The following is an 18,501-nucleotide window of genomic DNA, read 5'->3' as shown; positions in this document are numbered from 1 at the left end:
CCAACATCAAGTTTCTAGGCTTATTGGTTAAACTTATAAGAAGCCTATTTGACCCATATGACCTTGAATGCAAATTAATTATAATATCATTTATTATTAAGAGGCCCATAGGTCTTAGCGGTCACCTGAGTTTTGAAATATTTAAGTTAATTTAATTGACCTAATTGACCCCCCCCCCCCCCCCCCCCCATCAGCTTAGGGGGTCAGTCATGCAGGGCCAACATGTGCATACCATTGAGCTGTCATCCCATGCTGATAATGTTAACAAAGTTAGAATGAATTCCAATAGAAATCAAATAAATGATAATCAAAAATGTGACTTCCTTATAAAATGACCCCGGCTGTTAATAGGACGTTAAAAATAAAAACAAACCAAACCAAACCTTATAAAAACTATATACTAAAATTAATCCCCTCCCAAGGGGCAAACACGAAACCCCAGTGTCATGAAATTCACAATTTTGGTAGAGCACCTTATAAGACCTTTCAATCAATGAAGAGTATTTTATTCTACCTTACATTAATTATTCAGGTCTTGAGAAGAAGTTTCTTGAAATTTCACCATGACCATGGAAGCTTCCTGCCAAATTTCATTGAATTTGGTCCAGCAATTTTGGAGAAGAAGTCGGAAATGTAAATTGTTTACGGACAGACAAAAGGCGGTTAGAATAGGTGACTTGAGATTTCGTCTCAGGTGACCTAAAAAAACATGCTGAATGCAGAATATCAGATCCTTGTGCCTCTGGAACTTTCAATAATAAATTGAAGCAGTGTATGAAATTTGATATTGATCACAATCGGTCCAGCTGAATTTGAGACCAGACACTTATTTTCTATTCATAGAAACTGACTTTGACCTTTCACCCTTTGACAGAGAATTTCCAGACAGGTACATGTACCCTGGATGTACATGTGTGGTTTGATTTGATGATGTAGATAAATGAAATGACAGACCTTTGAACCAATTAAATCCAGTCATTTCTATAGTAACCTTGCAGGAGAAATATTTTGAAAAAAAAAATCTATATTTCTCCACAGCTGCTGTTTAACACAACATTTGTTTCCCTTTACCCATGCATGCATGCTCAGAACAAATCCTTTAGTTCCTACATGAAAAGAAAGAAGGATCTAGAAAAATTTCCTTTATTTCAAATCAAAATCCACCTAGTCTTTTTTATCCAAAAATGAATTTAAGGAAAAGTTGATGGACAGATGACTTGCACTGCACTAATCAGACATGGTAGCCCTAAAAATCTTTAACTAGCTTTAAGTTTTAACAAGGGATCCCACAGGGATCTTGGCACCCGACAAGGATTGATCTTTATAATTAGTCCTATAAAAGACCGATCTTTTCTCTTCTTTTCCGTCATTTCCTGTCTTTCTCTAAATCCTTTGATAACATGGGGAACCTATATATGAAGTCTAAAAAAGGTAAAGAAGAAGTTTCTAAAATGTAACAATAACTTGTGACAAGTGTCATAATCCAAGATGGCTGCCTGTCAGTTATTTGAAAGGACACAGCTAGCAGCCAAGGGGAACCTACATGCCAAGTTTTTTTTAAAGAACTTTCCAATATTTTTCAATAAACAGGGACAAAAAATCTTCAACTGTCAAAATCCAAGATGGCCACCTGTCAGCAATTTTATTTTCTCTATTAGATTCAAAATTGAGCTGAAACAATTAAGGACTAAGGGAAACCTACATGTGAAGTTTTAGAAATATCCTTTTTATTCTTTACAAGAAATAGTGATAACAAATTTGATCTGTCTAAAACCAAGTTTCCTACCTGTTGGCCATTTTGTTTTCGTGATCAGAATCAAAGTTAGATCGACACGACTTTGGACCGAGGGGAACATACATGTGAGGTTTCAGAAATATCCCTCTAGTACTTGATTATCTTTATCACTGTGTTACTTATATACGTACTGTCCATGTTCACAGGAGAGCTGCTGAAAACCATACAAGATCAACCTCCCTCGTGTTGGTATAATAGCTTTCCAGATCTACAATAAACAATCAAGCAAATATCAAATATCAATTTGTTTAACTGTCCCTCAATCCATATTCAGTCCATAACATCATATACATGCAGGCATCATGTATTTTTCTATCTATGTAATAGAGTGCATGATTAATTAAATTTAAATCACTACGAGCGCCTCTGCTAGGGATCGAACCTCTGGCTTAGTCTTTGGCTCTACCAATCGACATAAAGAGAATCAAAGATCTCAGTAACCGAGTGGTATATATATTGTGGCTGGTATTTACCAGGGTTACATGTACATATATATTCTCCTCAAGGAAAGAACTTGTCCTCGAGTTTTCAAAGGTTAACAAGGATATGCTTGTGCAGCATATAGAATTATCAAACTTCAATAATTTGATACATGTACAAATGTATGTATTTTTTTTTCACTGGAGTTAGTGATTTTTCAAATGTTACAAAAACATGAGCTTTAGCAAGTGTTTTTTGTAACTTTGGAAAAACAACTAATAAGAGTGAACAAGTAATCCCAGAGGGATTGTAATATTATGACATTCACAATACTTTACTTAATAATCTTTAATTGAGACTACCTTAAAATACATGTATTTTTTTAAGGGGCCATGCATGGTGGCTGAGTGGTTAAGGTGTCCCAACATTTTATCACTAGTCCTCAACGTCTGGGTTGCGAGTTTGAAACCCACATGGGGCAGGTGCCTGGTACTGACCATATAGGTTGGTGGTTTTTCTCCGGCTACACTATATATACTCCAACTTTCCTCAACCTCCAAAACATGGCACATCCTTAAATGACCTATTCTAAATTCCTATTAAAGGTATTATCTGAAATAACAGATAACCTATCACTAAGATACATACATGCAATTTAAAATTTCCAATTAAAACTGGACGGTGGCAACAAATTCCAAAAGAACAAAGAAAAGTACTTTGTATTATGAGAATGTTTGGGATGAATATCATTATTTATTTTCTTGAAAAAAAGTGTTGGTTGGAACTTTGAAAAGAAAGTATATATTCAAAATTATTACATTTCAAATTTAAATGAAACTAAAATGAAAGGTATATTGTCAATATATGATAAACGAGTCCTAAATGGACTATCAATTTTTCTTAAAAAAACTTTCCCTTCTTCTTTGATACTGTACGAAACTCAATATTATGTACCAGTGTAGGAGGTGTGGAAAAATGCATGGCCAGACCCATGTTCGAACCCAGGACCTACGAACACTTGTCACTCTACCAATTAAGCTACTAGGTCATCTATGACCCCGAAGACTTCACAACTCACAACCCAGGTTCAGGTACCTGGTATCCCCTTGTCAATTAATTACCTCACTTGAAACAAGGTTTGGTTACAGGCATCATATGAGAGAGGAGTGGAAAAATGCACAACCAGACTGGGGTTCGAACCTGGGACGTTTGAACACTAGCATATTGGTTGAGCAAGGGTACGTAATGTCACACAGTACGTAATTTCGCACACCTAAGTTTTTTTGTGCTTTTCCTGCAAGTGGTTGAGGACTGTGCTTTTTTGTTTATATGGTAACTAATGCCGGACTTTCATTATAATTTTGCCATTTTAAATATCACTTCCGATTAAGTTCATTTTGAAACGAAATCTGACTGATAAGTCTTCTGAAAAAAACGGATACCGGCTGATTTAAAATAATACCAGATGTTGAATGAGATATCGATGTGCACTTTCAAATATTAAGGAAACATTTCATTTGATCTGAATATATATGAAAACTGAAGACAAACCCATTAAGTATAACTAATAACAGTGGTGATCTGTATGTAGACACCCCATCAGTTCGGTAGCATTGTTTCATTATTTAAAGCTTTTTTTTTTGCTTTTTTGTTTTATACATGTATGTCTTGTAATATGAATTAAAATGAATAAAAAAGAAATTTAAAAAAAATTTATTTAAAGCAGAAATGGTTGTAAATTCACACTTTCCACTTTTACTTTTTTTTGTTTTTGAAAATTGCTTTCATTATGGCATTGAGTTTAATCTTAGCTTAAATTATAATGTGGTATGTCTACAAAATGGTTGAAAATTATTTATAGCAACAGAGTTAAAGAAGTTAGATGGGTGTGCAAAACTATGTTTCGAATCATCTTCAAGCCCAGAATTAAACAAGCTAACAACAGCTGTGATGCACAGTGATAATATGCATGTGCACATCAGGTTAAACACTTGCATGATACAAAATATTTGTACATGTAATAATGCAAGGTATGCTTTCTAGATTTGAAATGAATTTGATAGAAAATTTAAATACATAATAACTAAAGTGTGCGAAATTATGTATACCCCACACTCTAATATAAGACAACATTTGTCATATGGTCATGATCAATGTGGGGGATTACACTCTGGCCTTCACACAGAGTTGATACAACATGACACATTTTCTACACAATGAAGTAGGTAGACTTACCCTTATCTATGTAAATATAATATACTTCCTGAATATATCAACACTAACAAACAGATTGTTTCCTCCCTTTCATACATGCATGTTTTCCTTTTTTCTTTCTTTTTTTTTTTACTTCAGAAAATATTCTTATCTAGTTTTTTTTTACGAAATAAAACCCTGAAATATTAAATTTAAGTTTGCTTGCCACAGGCTCTGGTTCTAGCTGACAACTAGAGTTTTTTTTAACATTAATATTTTGAATTACAGTATATAATAACTATAAAAATGGTAGCCAGAGTTTCCTCTAACATGGTGTCGGGGCCAGAGGAAACTCAGGCTATAGAAATGCACGATACAATTGTAGGATTGATTAGGAAAAGATGGGAATCTTTCTAGTAATTATATAGGGACGGTGGCTGAGTGGTTAAGGTGTCCCGACACGTTATCACTAGCCCTCCACCTCTGGGTTGTGAGTTCTAAACCTACGCGGGGCAGTTGCCAGGTACTGACCGTAGGCAGGTGTTTTTTCTCCGGGTACTCTGGCTTTCCTCCACCTCCAAGTGACCCTGGCTGCTAATAGGACATTTAACAAAATAAACCAAACTAAACCAGTAAAAGGGACGTGGGTGGGTTGACAGTCGTTACTTAAGGTGCTTCACAGAACACTTGTGCCGAGTTCAAATGATAAAAATAGTGATGTATTGATAGTTTTCATGATGAGCCAGGCACGACATAGATTAACACTAATACAATGATATTATTGTAACTGTTTCACAAAAATATTTAAGTTAAGCTCTCTGAATTCTTTAGTTTATCACACACACACAAAATGTGTAAGTTAACGAGGCATGTGTAAGCATGTGTCTAACCTGTGTAGATTTATTCCAGGAGTGTCTTGGCACAGACAACTCGCTTACCAGTGCACGTGCGTTGCCATTCAGACCAAAGGTTTGTCGGCTGGTCAACTTTTCTCAAATTTTTATACAAACGTTTTTTGCCAATTACTGATAAACACCATGGCATGCATATGATAATTAATACTCTATTAGGATTTCAGTTATCATATTTAATGATATGTAATATTTATGGTGGCGTAATATGGGGAGTACAAGTGTCACAATCGACCTTAATATGTGAAAACATGTGTTTAGTGTGGAATTGGAACGGGACGCACTCAATCGGAACATACAATTTACAGTGTCTCGCAATATATCGAGGGTGTTCCTTTCTCTATCCTATGTAGCATTATATAGACTAAAGTAGAGTTAAAATGAAGTTGAATGTATACCTCGAATGATTTCATTTAAAATGTTTTAAATCTAACGAGTGCCCGCTAATATCAACATATATATGTAATTGAGACTGAAAGTGAAACGTAAAGTGGTGTTTATGGGGTCCCAACCCAAAATATTTACCTTTGTTTCTATTTCTCCGTCTGTGACTGCATCATGTAGCGTTTGAATTAACAGTGTGTATCATTTAGCAGAACTACAAACGTTATTTTCACTGAATTTTCATTACAGCTCCGATAAATAGCTTGCATTTTCTCTCCACGATCTCCATTTTCAACATCATGTTGTTGTCAATATATATCCTGAATAATGTGCATGTAATCTTTTGATAGTTTCTACGCCATTGAGCGGTGCGTAGTGCAAATACGTGTACCTATCACGTTATCGAGGGCGCAAGGGACCCCTGCCGCGAATCTGGTCGACGCTATAGAAATAGTTGTGAATTATCATTTTCTAATCATGGATGTTTTGGAACTTACAGAACAAACGATATCAGGGACGTACAGATATATAGAGAATACATGGTCAGTGTCTTAAAATATAAGCTGTATATTTTGGCTCGGGACAGAAAGACAAAAGTGGAGCCACTTTTGTCTTTCTGTCCCGAGCCAAAATCAGAGACATATATACACAGCTTATATTTTAAGACACTGACCATGTATTCTATATATATATCATTGTCCCTGACGATATTGAGGGATCACCAGCCGTGTCATATCAGATACTTGTTTATCTGATATATATACAAGTCTCTGGTCATACACACAAAAAGTATCTATTCACTCAAACTGCTTCTTAGTGCCAAATTTCATTCGACCCGTCTAGGTCGTTAACAATCTCCAAGGGAAAGTGACCCGAGGCGCAATATGATCATGACGGCCGATCGCTATGCCCGAGTAGGCTATCATCTGGGCAAGCTGTCTCTAACACTAGCCTAATTAAGTAAGGAGCTCGAGTTAAAGTGTACCCTGAACGAAAAACGATAATCAAATATGTTATTTTTTGTAACCACCAAAGAAGAATGTCACAAACCGCATCAAAATCGGTTGGCCGAGTGCCGAGATATCGCACATCGAAGTACGCGATTTGCACCTGTCGGTCAAATTGATGTATGAGAAGGAACAGAGGCCTCGTAGGAACCGAGACCTTAACCTTGTTAACTTCAACTTTATACGTATACTATTCTTTTGGCCCGGATATGACGCGACAGGTGGCGTTACTGGTCAAGATGAAGCACAATGTATGTGATTGGTCAATGCAAAATGCAGGTAAATGCATGCAGTTAAAAACGAAACAAAGTTAAGATTGAATGCAAGCTAAATAAGTGGATGTATCTTTTCAAATGACACATTAATAAAATTATATTCCTGATTCAAATGCAGTCCTATTATCACCAAAAATGATTCAAACTGATACAATATTGTTATCTGTGCTGAAACACATTAGTTCGTTCATGTATTTCACCAGCAGTTTTATATTATAACCACCATCATTAAAACTATGCCGTTTATCTTTTTAAAGATATTTCTTGTTAAACAGTACTTTGATAAATGTACATAAATTCCTTAAAGTTTTGATATATTGGTAGAGTTCATTAGTTGTGAAAATTTAACAATATTAGGTATAGTATAAAAATATTTTTTTAATACATAATTTTCGTTCAACAGTCAAAAATGGGCATTTTGATAAATAATGAAATCCATCACCGATGTCATTGGTATCACAGTGTGGACAAATTATATTTTGATAATTTACATTGTGCCATCTTCCAGTTTCTACAATGAATTTATGGTTACTTGTTCTAAATTTATAGAGTACCATTCTTTCGTTGTCATTTAGTATAGTCTATCCAAATATTTTTCAAAAATGCATTCTATTTTATGTATTCTGTCATGTATAATGGTTCAGTTATAAACAAGTACTACTTGTGCATAGTACCATTCGTATGATTCACATGCAAGCTTGATTATATTATATCATCAATGTATATGTCAAACGTTTGATTGATCTTGATTAAACAGAACTACTTGAGAGCCGCCATGCGTTAGAGTTGGTAATACATAACATGGTGTCAGAATCGGAAAGAATCCGCCCAACTACAAGACATCGGTCTTGAGAAACACTGAACAAAGGTTCAAGAAGTAATATTGCATCCAACATGGAAGCTTTAGTGGGCTCAACACCGATGATGGACTGGCAAAGCCAGGATTTGGAATTTGCATGGAAAACTTTCAAGCAACATGTGACATGTATGTTCTCGGGACCGCTGCTGGGGAAAACAGAACCAGAAAAATGTGCCTACCTGATGATCTGGGCAGGAGAAAAGGGAAGAAACATGTTCACAACATGGAACCTCACAGAGGATCAACAGAAAGAACTTAAGTATTATTATGAACATTTTGAACAATATGTCAAGCCACGGTCAAATGTAATATACAACAGATATAAGTTTCACAGTAAAACACAAGGTGAAAATGAAACATTTGAACAGTTCACAACACAATTACAGATTTCAGTAAGAGATTGTAATTATGAAAACTCTGATGAAATGGTCCGGGATCGGATAGTTATTGGTGTGAGAAATTCGAAAATCAGAGAAAAGCTGATCAATATTGGAAATGAACTTACACTGAACAAAGCTTTAGACATAGCCAGGACACATGAACTGTCGCATGCACAAGCAAAATCTATGTCTGGTGAAGATGCAAGAGTTCATTCAATCACCAAAGCCAAGTCAACTAGCAACTATAAATCCAAACGTGCACCCACAGTAGCTAAAGTAAAGGAAAACACGTGTACAAGATGTGGATATAGTTACACCGGAAGTAGTAGGCATGAAAATTGTCCAGCTTTTGGAAAGACATGTTTGAAGTGTCAAGGAAAAAATCACTTCGCAAAACTATGCAAAACAAAGAACTTCAAAATCAAAAAGAAAATAGTTCATGCATTAGACCAAGAAAGTTCGGAGGACGAGTTCTACGTCGGATACCTGGAGACAGAAATAAACTCTCTTCAAATGGAATGGAGTGAAAACATCACAGTAGAAGACAAATCGCTACTGTTCCAGTTAGACACAGGAGCTATGTGCAACGTTATCAGTCTTCAGACGTTAACAGAGATCAACGCTCTTCACAAGCTGACATCACAATCGGTGATACCACTCCGTTCATATTCAGGACACGTAATCAAACCTGAAGGGAAGGCAACATTGAAGTGTAAATACAAGGAACATGTCAAGAACTTAACATTTCATGTTGTTAATAGAGATGTTAAACCTATCCTAGGAGCTCAGTCATGCAAGGAAATGGAGCTGGTACAGCGTGTAAACAACCTGAGTAAGTCTGTCTTACCTGCTGATCTTGAACAATTTGTTGATGTATTTGAGGGTTTAGGGTGTCTACCAGGAATACACAAAATACAAGTTGATCATACTGTCCAACCAGTCGTTCATGCCCCCAGGAAAATTCCCATAGCCATTAAAGACAAAGTAAAGGCAGAGCTAGATCGTATGGAGAAAGAAGGGGTAATTGTAAAACAGTCTGAACCAACACCTTGGGTAAACTCCATGGTAACGGTAAGCAAACCCAACGGAAAAATACGCGTCTGTGTGGACCCACGGGATCTCAACAAAGCAATTTTGAGGGAACATTACCCAATGAAGACGGTAGAAGATATAATTCTGGAAATCCCAGAGGCAAAGATATTCTCAAAATTGGACGCAACTTCCGGATTTTGGCAAGTTTGCCTGGACGAGGAGAGTTCCAAATTATGTACATTTAACAGCCCATTTGGGAGATATCGATTCACCCGACTCCCATTTGGAATCAAATCAGCACCTGAGGTGTATCAGAGAATCATTTCTGAAATGGTACAGGATATCGAGGGCAGTGACGCAATAGTGGACGATATACTTGTCTGGGGAGCCAACATGAAGGAGCACGACGAGAGGCTGAAACGAGTTCTCGGACGCGTGCGAGAGTACAACCTTACACTGAGCAAGGATAAATGTCAGTTCAGGAAGGACCGCGTAACTTACGTTGGACATGAACTCTCAGATAAAGGTGTAAAACCTGACCCAGAGAAAGTACGAGCAGTCCAGGAAATGGACCCACCGAGAAATAAAGAAGAACTCATGACTTTCCTCGGATTTCTGCAGTACTTGGGAAAGTTTCTTCCCAGTATGTCGGAAAAATCTGCACCTCTACGCCAACTACTGCAAAAGGACATAGCATGGCACTGGGAAGAGGAACACATGAAGTGTTTTGAAACACTGAAGGATCTTGTTATCAAAGCGCCAGTTCTGCGTTACTATGATAAAAATAAAGAACTTGTACTGACAGTAGACGCTAGCTCAAAGGGACTTGGTGCAGCATTAGTCCAGGAAGGACAACCCATAGCATTTGCCTCGAGGGCATTAACCACATGTCAGCAGAACTATGCGCAAATTGAGAAGGAGACATTGGCTATCGCCTTTGGTTGCACAAAATTTCATCAGTACGTGTTTGGCAGACATGTCCTAGTAGAGAGTGACCACAAACCATTGCAGTCAATATTCACGAAGCCACTCTTCCAGGCCCCGCCTCGTCTTCAAAGGATACTGCTGACGTTGCAGAAATATGACCTGAAAGTGTCTTATAAACCAGGAAAGGAAATGTTCCTAGCGGATACATTAAGCCGTGCATTTCTGAAGGAGTCCAACGAGGACTTAGTTCCGGATATTGCGGTGAATGAGGTACACCTATTATCGTACTTGCCTGTGTCACCAGAGAAGTTACAGGAATTCCGCAAAGCTACAGCTGAAGATGTAGAGTTACAACAACTTCAGAAAGTTGTTTTGGACGGTTGGCCGGACAGGAGGGATCAAATATCATTAAATATTAGACAATATTGGGATAGTCAGGATGAGATATCTTGTGTGGACGGCTTACTGTTTAAAGGACACAAACTTGTAGTTCCCAGAACCCTACGTCCGGAGATGTTGAAAATCATTCACAGCTCGCATCTTGGAATTGTCAAATGTAAGTCACGAGCAAGGGATACATTATTCTGGCCAGGCATGTCTTCAGAAGTAGAAGATGTCGTCTCAAAATGTTCAGTTTGTGCACAGCACATCAACCGGAACCCGAAAGAACCCCTGGTGGAAACAGAAATTCCTAATAGGCCCTGGTCAATAGTGTCAGCAGACATATTCGAGTACAAGGGACAAAACTACCTGTTATCCGTTGACCATTACTCGAAATGGCCGGAAGTAGCAAAACTTGACAACATGAGTAGTAACAATACCATTCAGTATATCAAGAGTCAGTGTTCCAGATATGGAATAATGGACAAATTAATTACGGACAATGGCCCGCAATTTGCAAGTGCAGAATTCAACGAGTTCACAAAACAGTATGGAATTCAACATGAAACCTCCAGCCCTCACTATGCACAGTCTAATGGACAGGCTGAACGTTGTGTACAAACCGTGAAGAATCTTCTTCGTAAAGCTGACAATGGTGATCCATACAAAGCCTTGTTAGTATACAGAAACACAGCTATTGAGGACATGAAACTTTCTCCTGCGCAAATGTTTCTGGGCAGACGCTTAAAGTCTGACTTACCAACGACTGCACCTCTTTTAAGTCCAGGTGTGATACAGCCAAATGACTTGAAATCGCATATGAAGGCAAGACGAGTAAAACAGAAGTTTTACTATGACCGACATAGTGGTCCAGCTCTTAAACCACTAAACCCAGGTGACAATGTTATCATGCAGAAAACACAACACAAGCAATGGATTCCAGCAACAGTTTCACAAAAACACCACAACCCAAGATCCTATATTGTGGAAACAAGCACCGGAAGTAAATACCGGAGAAACCGGAAATACCTTCGACTTACAAAGGCGGAGTTCCCCAATATGAATTGCGATGATGAGCCATTTATTCCAACAGTGAATCCGCCACAACAAGGAACAGTTGTAAAGCCTGATAATCAACAACCAAGCACCAGTGACAATAATCAGGAAAACGCGAATCCACCTATGTCACAATTTGGACAATCAACCCCACAGAAAACCAGATCGGGACGAATTGTTGTGCCAAACAGAAAATATCGTGATTATGTGACATAACGCGTCGCGAATAAACTTTCGAACTATTGTGCTAGGAAAAGAACTAAAATGCACAGCGAAAGATTATGATTTGAATGATTTTGTGTTTATTTTTTATTTACACTGTGCCAACTAGATAAAACGACAAAACGCGTTCGATATATCCTATCGCGCCAGTGATTTATTACACAAGTAGTGTTATTTGACTGTTAAAGTTTATTTTAAATTGCTCATAAAGTACTCAAGAAATGCAGAACAGTTAAGGTTATAAATTGTGTTTTGGACACTTGAAAATAATTGGACTTGGAGAAAGTAAGAATTTTCTGTTATTATATCTGTGCTTATTACAAGTTTACTAGATATAATTTCTCTTGTATGTATATTGGTAAATAATAATTCCATATTTTTCTTAAGGAGAGGGATGTCATGTATAATGGTTCAGTTATAAACAAGTACTACTTGTGCATAGTACCATTCGTATGATTCACATGCAAGCTTGATTATATTATATCATCAATGTATATGTCAAACGTTTGATTGATCTTGATTAAACAGAACTACTTGAGAGCCGCCATGCGTTAGAGTTGGTAATACATAACAGTATTCTATAACAAACTGACATCGAAAAGTTAAAAATATCACTTTCCCGTTTTTGTAAAAATTGATCGTACAATGTTTGCTTTACTTTTTTACCCATTGAGGGTTCAAATTGCCTTGAAACTGTGAATTCCATATATACATTAAACCACATTAGTTTAAAATGTTTTGTATAAAACTTAAAGGGTTTTAGACACAAAAATGTTAAAGTTGTCTATAGGTTGGTTTTCTGAAAAGCCAGTCAAATTACCCCCACACTCCTGGGGTTGTGTATATACACGCTGAGATACAGGGCATGGTATGGGTCCATCTGGACAACTGACCTATATGCAAAATTTCATTCTGATAACGAGGTCGGTCAGCCTCCTACGTCACAGGTTCACTGCTGCCGAGATGATAGTATAACTAACGTTATAAACACCCAAATGTGTGTCGCATTAAATCACTATTTACACACTATCTACCAAAGGTTTTGTGATGTGGGAATACTTTACATTAATATATTAGGTTACGTGTACTCCAGTGATGATCCTGTTATTCATTGAACAACTGTATTCAGTTCAACTTCATTCCATAAGTTTTACAACTTATTGGATAAAATAGCATATAACATTATGGACAAAGGCATCCACTCTTACATGATTTATAATTCAATAAGCTAATTTTATCAGATTTGTTACAGGGAAACAGAGAAATAATCATTAAAAATGAATATATTCTAATTAAAATCTTATAAAAAATCTTTCCTTTAGTTTATTTGTTAGTGATAAATATTTTCCTAAATTGTTAAGTTCTTTTATATTTTCTACTTTGAGTAACTGAATACGTTTAAACATACTAGAGTATTTAAAATGATATGTTTTAATCAAATCAATACGAATGTCTGCGTAACATTTTCACCACATCAAATACATTTCCTTCATAACCTTCATAAAACATTCTTTAAGGAAATTGTCAAAAAGGACGTTGTTTGAATACATTACTGTAAAATTGATCAGAACAGTAACTGATTTCTTCAAACATTTACCCAAGACTGACAGTTCAAAGTTCCTGATTTATATAAAGAATCCAAGGATATTTAGTTTCCAACATGTCATCATAACATGCTTTGAGTACAAACTTATCTGGACGCTTTAATTTCAACCAATATTTAAAAATTCTTGATTTAATATGTACAAAGGAAATCCTCAAAGTTAGATGTACAAAAAACCCATGTATCGTCTCAGATAAAAAAAAAAAAACAGTTCTGTGATTACGTACTATCTAATTAAATCAGGATGAGACAAGTGTATTTCAAACTACTGCATTTTTATCAAATCTTTATCTTGCAAAATTAAGAAATGGATATTTTTATGTTAATATTACGTCAGGAAAGGGTAAAACATGTTCTTAAAAGTGTACAAAATCTTATCAAATTATGCCAAAAATAAAATGGTTAACAAGGCTAGGAAAATTAATCACCGTAAAAAGACTGCACAAGTGAGATCATTTTGTCACCTCGCTGTATAGTAGACCAGAGATGTATATATCACATATGTGATATTTACATCTCTGAGTAGACCTATAGGCCTAGTGTATATGCCATTGTTTGAGTTTTTTAAAATAAAAAAATAAATAAAAAACGATGACATGTGATATTAGTAAATTACCAAGGTTATGATATTGTCCGCTGGTCTACTATTTTGATTACAATTACAGACATGAGGTGTGGAAAGAAAATCTAAACATGTAAGATGATAAAATCAGGACATTCACTGTCATTGCTTTCAATGTTTACAAAATAATACGGGGCTCTTTGAAGTTTCCCTCTATAAATGCATATAACAAGGCAGATTCTAGCCTAGTGATACTGGTGAGGTGAACCAGATGACGCGTCGGACCACGTGACCACCTAGCTCATTAAAATTTTTCAGCCAGCAGCAATATCCCCCTACTGGCCTAAAATAGATCAACAGCTTTGTAAGGCGAGGTGAAACCTGTGTCAGCCAACATTTATGGGGTCGGGCTAACAGAAAATGGAAAAATACCCTATGTGTCCAAAACCCTTTAAGTATGGGACGGCTATAAATATTCATTAATTAATACATGATATATCATATGATATATTACAACATTAAGTTTACTTTCTTTTGACTGAATCATATTTGACCAATAAATAACCATCTTTGTTTTTATTTCATTCAGAAGTGGGCTTGTACCCAGTTCACCATAAAGCATGTAGTTAGGTTAGGTGTACTTCTTTTCAAACCTAATAGTAGTTTACAAAATTTTAAATAAAAACGCTCTATTATTTGATTGTTTGTAAAACCCCATATTTCGCATCCATATTATGATATAACAGAATTGGCTTCATTTTTTTCAAATAAATCAAAAATACAATTGACAGAAACGGTAAATTCAATTGCTTGCCTTTTTTTCAATACGTCATGCATCGCAATAGAGGCTTTTATGATATTATGACTCTTGGCATCATTAAATGAAGATCAGCCAGGGTCAATTTAGGACGTGCCAGGTTTTGGAGGTGGAGGAAAGCCGGAGTACCCGGAGAAAAACCACCGGCCTACGGTCAGTACCTGGCAATTGCCCCACGTAGGTTACGAACTCGCAACCCAGTGGTGAAGGGCTAGTGATAAAATGTCGGGACACCTTAACCACTTGGCCACCACGGCTTTGAGAACACTGTACCTAGATGCAAATTGTACGTAAATTTGTTCACTCTTTCAATTATTACGTTTGCAAATTTGAAAACATTATTATTGAAAAATCCTCCTTTTGAAAAAAACCATACATTTTGTTTTATCATTATTAACTCTTAACTTCCAGAGTGTACAATATTCACTAAATGCATCAAGCTGATTTTGTAAGTCAGTAGGATTATCAGAAAATAAAATTGTGTCATCTGCATACAGCAGAATAAAAAGTTTGATATATCTTTTAAGTTCCCTTTCAAATTTATTGCCGAGGCATTCAATGCCTTTTACATTGTGTTGCGATAAAAATTGTTCTAGATCATTAAGATACAGACTAAAAAGAAAGGGAGACAAATTTTCCCCTTGTCTCAATCAGATATCACACGGGAAAAAACTTGATTGTTTACTATTTAAATTAATTTTAGATTAATTCTTTGATACATATTATAAATAACAGTGTACATCTTAACATCAATATATTTAATTAATAACTTAATTAGTTCACAAACTTTAGAAAACGCTTTCTCGAAGTCAATAAATACACAATAAAGCTTTTTTCATCATATTTGTTAGTAAAATTAATTCAAAGAGTGAAATTCATAAATATTATCAATTGCTTCCTTCGGAAGCCAGCTTGATTTTCAGATATAATTCTATATTCTTCGGAGTACCTTTGGAGTTTTCATTTAATATACTTGTACCTGTAGATAACTTTCAAAGGCAGCTAACAATTGTTATAGGTCTATAGTTTTTAGGGTCATTTACTGAACATTTGTTTTTATATATTGGAGTTATAGAACCCACTAGCTATTGTTCTGGAATCTTACTGCTATTTAAAATGAAATTAAATAGTTTAACATAGAGATTTATCATTTTAGGAGCAGAATGCTTGATATATTCATTTGTAATTTTATCCCCAGCACAAGCTTTATTAGGTTTTAGAAACTTGATAGCTCTTTCAACTTCTTCCCTACTTATAACTTCATTTATTACATAGTTATAACCACCTAAGTCAACTAGATCATGTCCATTTCCATCGTCATTTTCTGCAGCATTGCAGTCTTTAAAATAATTAAAAACGGTACCCAATGAAATCTGTGTTTTACTTTTTTTCTTCATACAACTGTCTAACAGTTTTCAATAATCCTTAGGATTACTACTTTTCATATTATTAAATCTGGCCCTCATACGGCACATGTGGGCATATATACAAAATTTTATTCATAGTTTTTCTGTGTGATTTTTCAGCCGTTTTTTTTTATTTGTTAGATGTAAACTTTATTTCGTTTCTATGACAACATTTTTATATAACAACAAACATCAACAGGATATGGAAACAAGCTTGAAAGCTTATACTAGCCCACTTCCTTTAATTGGAATTTACATTATTGAGATGGACAGCAATAAACGAAATCTGAGAGAAAGAAAAAAAGATGTGATCATATATAAACCTTAATATTATCTACTAGAAGGGGAGGGTGTGCAGGTAGGAGGGGATAGGTGAAAGTGCAGTGGGCTTGCCAGCTTAATTATTAACAACATCAAATCTTTCATGATTATAACTATCTCCATTTAGAGAGAAAAAAAATACGGGGTACCAAATGATTCGTTAACTTAGGTAGTAATTTCCAAAGTGATGAAAGTAACAAACATATATTATGTATGAAATCAAAAGCGTTTAGTAGCAATTATAAACTTTTGGACACATGTAAACAATTCCTTACTTTCTTCGAAAGAGAGGAATTATTATCTCCAAATAGTAACAACCTTTCAGGTAAGTGATACTGATTGATCTGATTGAAGTATGACGTGCGGAGATTAACATATAGTGGGCATCGCAAAAGATAGTGAACGAACAGAGAGGACTATCAACTAAGCCTTTCGAGTAAAGGTGGCTATTTAGGGAGCTACATTCCATTCTTAGTCTCGCTTGGAGGATCTGACCTTGTCTGCTTCCAGAGGAGAATATACTGGTACTTTGGTGGAAAGTTCATGCAAGTGTTTCTTAAGTTTTCGCAGTGACGGATTCGTTTTAACATCAGACGGAAGAGAGTTCCAACATTTTAAGACAGAGGGAATTAAAGAATTTTGAAACAAAGAAGTATGACAAATGTAATCCTGGTAAATACTAGCCGCAATATACCGCTCGGCTAGAGAGGTCTTCTCTTTAGCTAACGCACATGATGTTGTTTGCTTGCAAAGCTCTGGCATTCAAATAGATCATAAATACAATACAAAACAGTTCAATGCTAAAATATTGCTTGTTTCAATCACCTAGAATTTGAAGTGGTTTACTGAATTATCTCCCTTATTTCATCTGTATTTGGATTATATTTTTATCGTGCCTCTTTAATATTGTTTGAACATTTTATTTCAGTGAAACTGTTGCACATTGTTCGCATACCAATGGTTTTTTAGGCATTGCCACTCGTCTATATTTGCATTTATTAAATTATTCGGGCATTGCCAGACTTTGAGCTTGCGTGTTTATGATTCGGGTTCACATTGTAGAGTTTTATTGTCTAGTACTATTATTGGCGTCAGTCTTGCTACATCCTCAGTACCTAGATAATTCTGTTAGTTTAAACATATTTTATTGTATCATAAATATACAAAGGGATCAGGCACAAGTTTTCCAACTTATATAAAACCCTTTCCCAAAAACAGTATACAACACAAATATTTACACAAGATAACATTAGAATTTACATAAAGTGATTTTATTTTTGAAAATATGAGTTTAAGAAGAGTAAATATAGGGTGATAATTAGAGGGAAACGGAGGAAGAGAATTTAGAAGTCTCCTAAATTTACAATTTAATTTACATTTTTTGAAGAATAATTACATTTTTAACAAGAAAGTTTTAAAGTATTGTTTTTAGACATTACATCGGATCCTGTTGTTGTTGTTGTTGTTGTTGTTGTTGTCGAGGAGGAGGAGGAGGAGGAGGAGGAGCTCTGTTGGACACATTCTCCAGATTAGTTGTTAAGCCAAAGTTTGCCTCTCCTGCTGATCTGGAACTATGGATGTTGGAATACGCCAGACACAAGTTAGAGAGTTATTGGACAAAGAGCAGCCTGATAAACCTAAGACAGAGTCTATATCAATGACGTCACAGACCGTAACAGTACATCAACAGATGCCACGCCTGTCCACATTCTCTGATGAGAAAGGTAAGACGGATACTACCTACCGGCAATGGCGTTATGAGGTCGACGGCTATTTACGTGATAAGCAGCGTTCCAGGCCTACGATTCTCCAGGCATTTAGACGCTCCTTAAAAGGAGAGGCAGGACAAGTAGCCACGACAGTTGGATATGACGCCACATTGGCGGAGGTCATGGACAAACTTGATGGGATATACAAGACCGACGAACAAGGTGACGACCTTGACGCAGG

At 35.9% G+C, this 18,501-nt stretch overlaps 2 protein-coding genes across 2 annotated transcripts in view; one reads left to right on the top strand and one right to left on the bottom strand.

The window, feature by feature from the left end:
• Nucleotides 1-6,010, bottom strand: part of LOC117340553 — a 34,389-nt gene extending 28,379 nt beyond the window's left edge. The window contains exons 1-2 of the mRNA XM_033902311.1: nucleotides 5,845-6,010; nucleotides 1,927-2,003 (exon numbers count right to left, since the gene is read on the bottom strand). The gene's annotated coding sequence lies outside the window, so the exon portion shown is untranslated. The remainder of the gene's footprint in view (nucleotides 1-1,926; nucleotides 2,004-5,844) is intronic.
• Nucleotides 6,011-7,879: 1,869 nt separating this feature from the next.
• LOC117340552 (uncharacterized protein K02A2.6-like) lies at nucleotides 7,880-11,836 on the top strand. Its single transcript, XM_033902310.1, has one exon. It carries the CDS (start codon nucleotides 7,880-7,882, stop codon nucleotides 11,834-11,836), a length of 3,957 nt encoding a protein of 1,318 aa, XP_033758201.1.
• Nucleotides 11,837-18,501: the final 6,665 nt, after the last annotated feature.

This window comes from Pecten maximus, chromosome 13, assembly GCF_902652985.1.
Source record: "Pecten maximus chromosome 13, xPecMax1.1, whole genome shotgun sequence".
NCBI lineage: Eukaryota > Metazoa > Mollusca > Bivalvia > Pectinida > Pectinidae > Pecten > Pecten maximus.
This window is presented reverse-complemented; position numbering and strand designations above follow the sequence as displayed.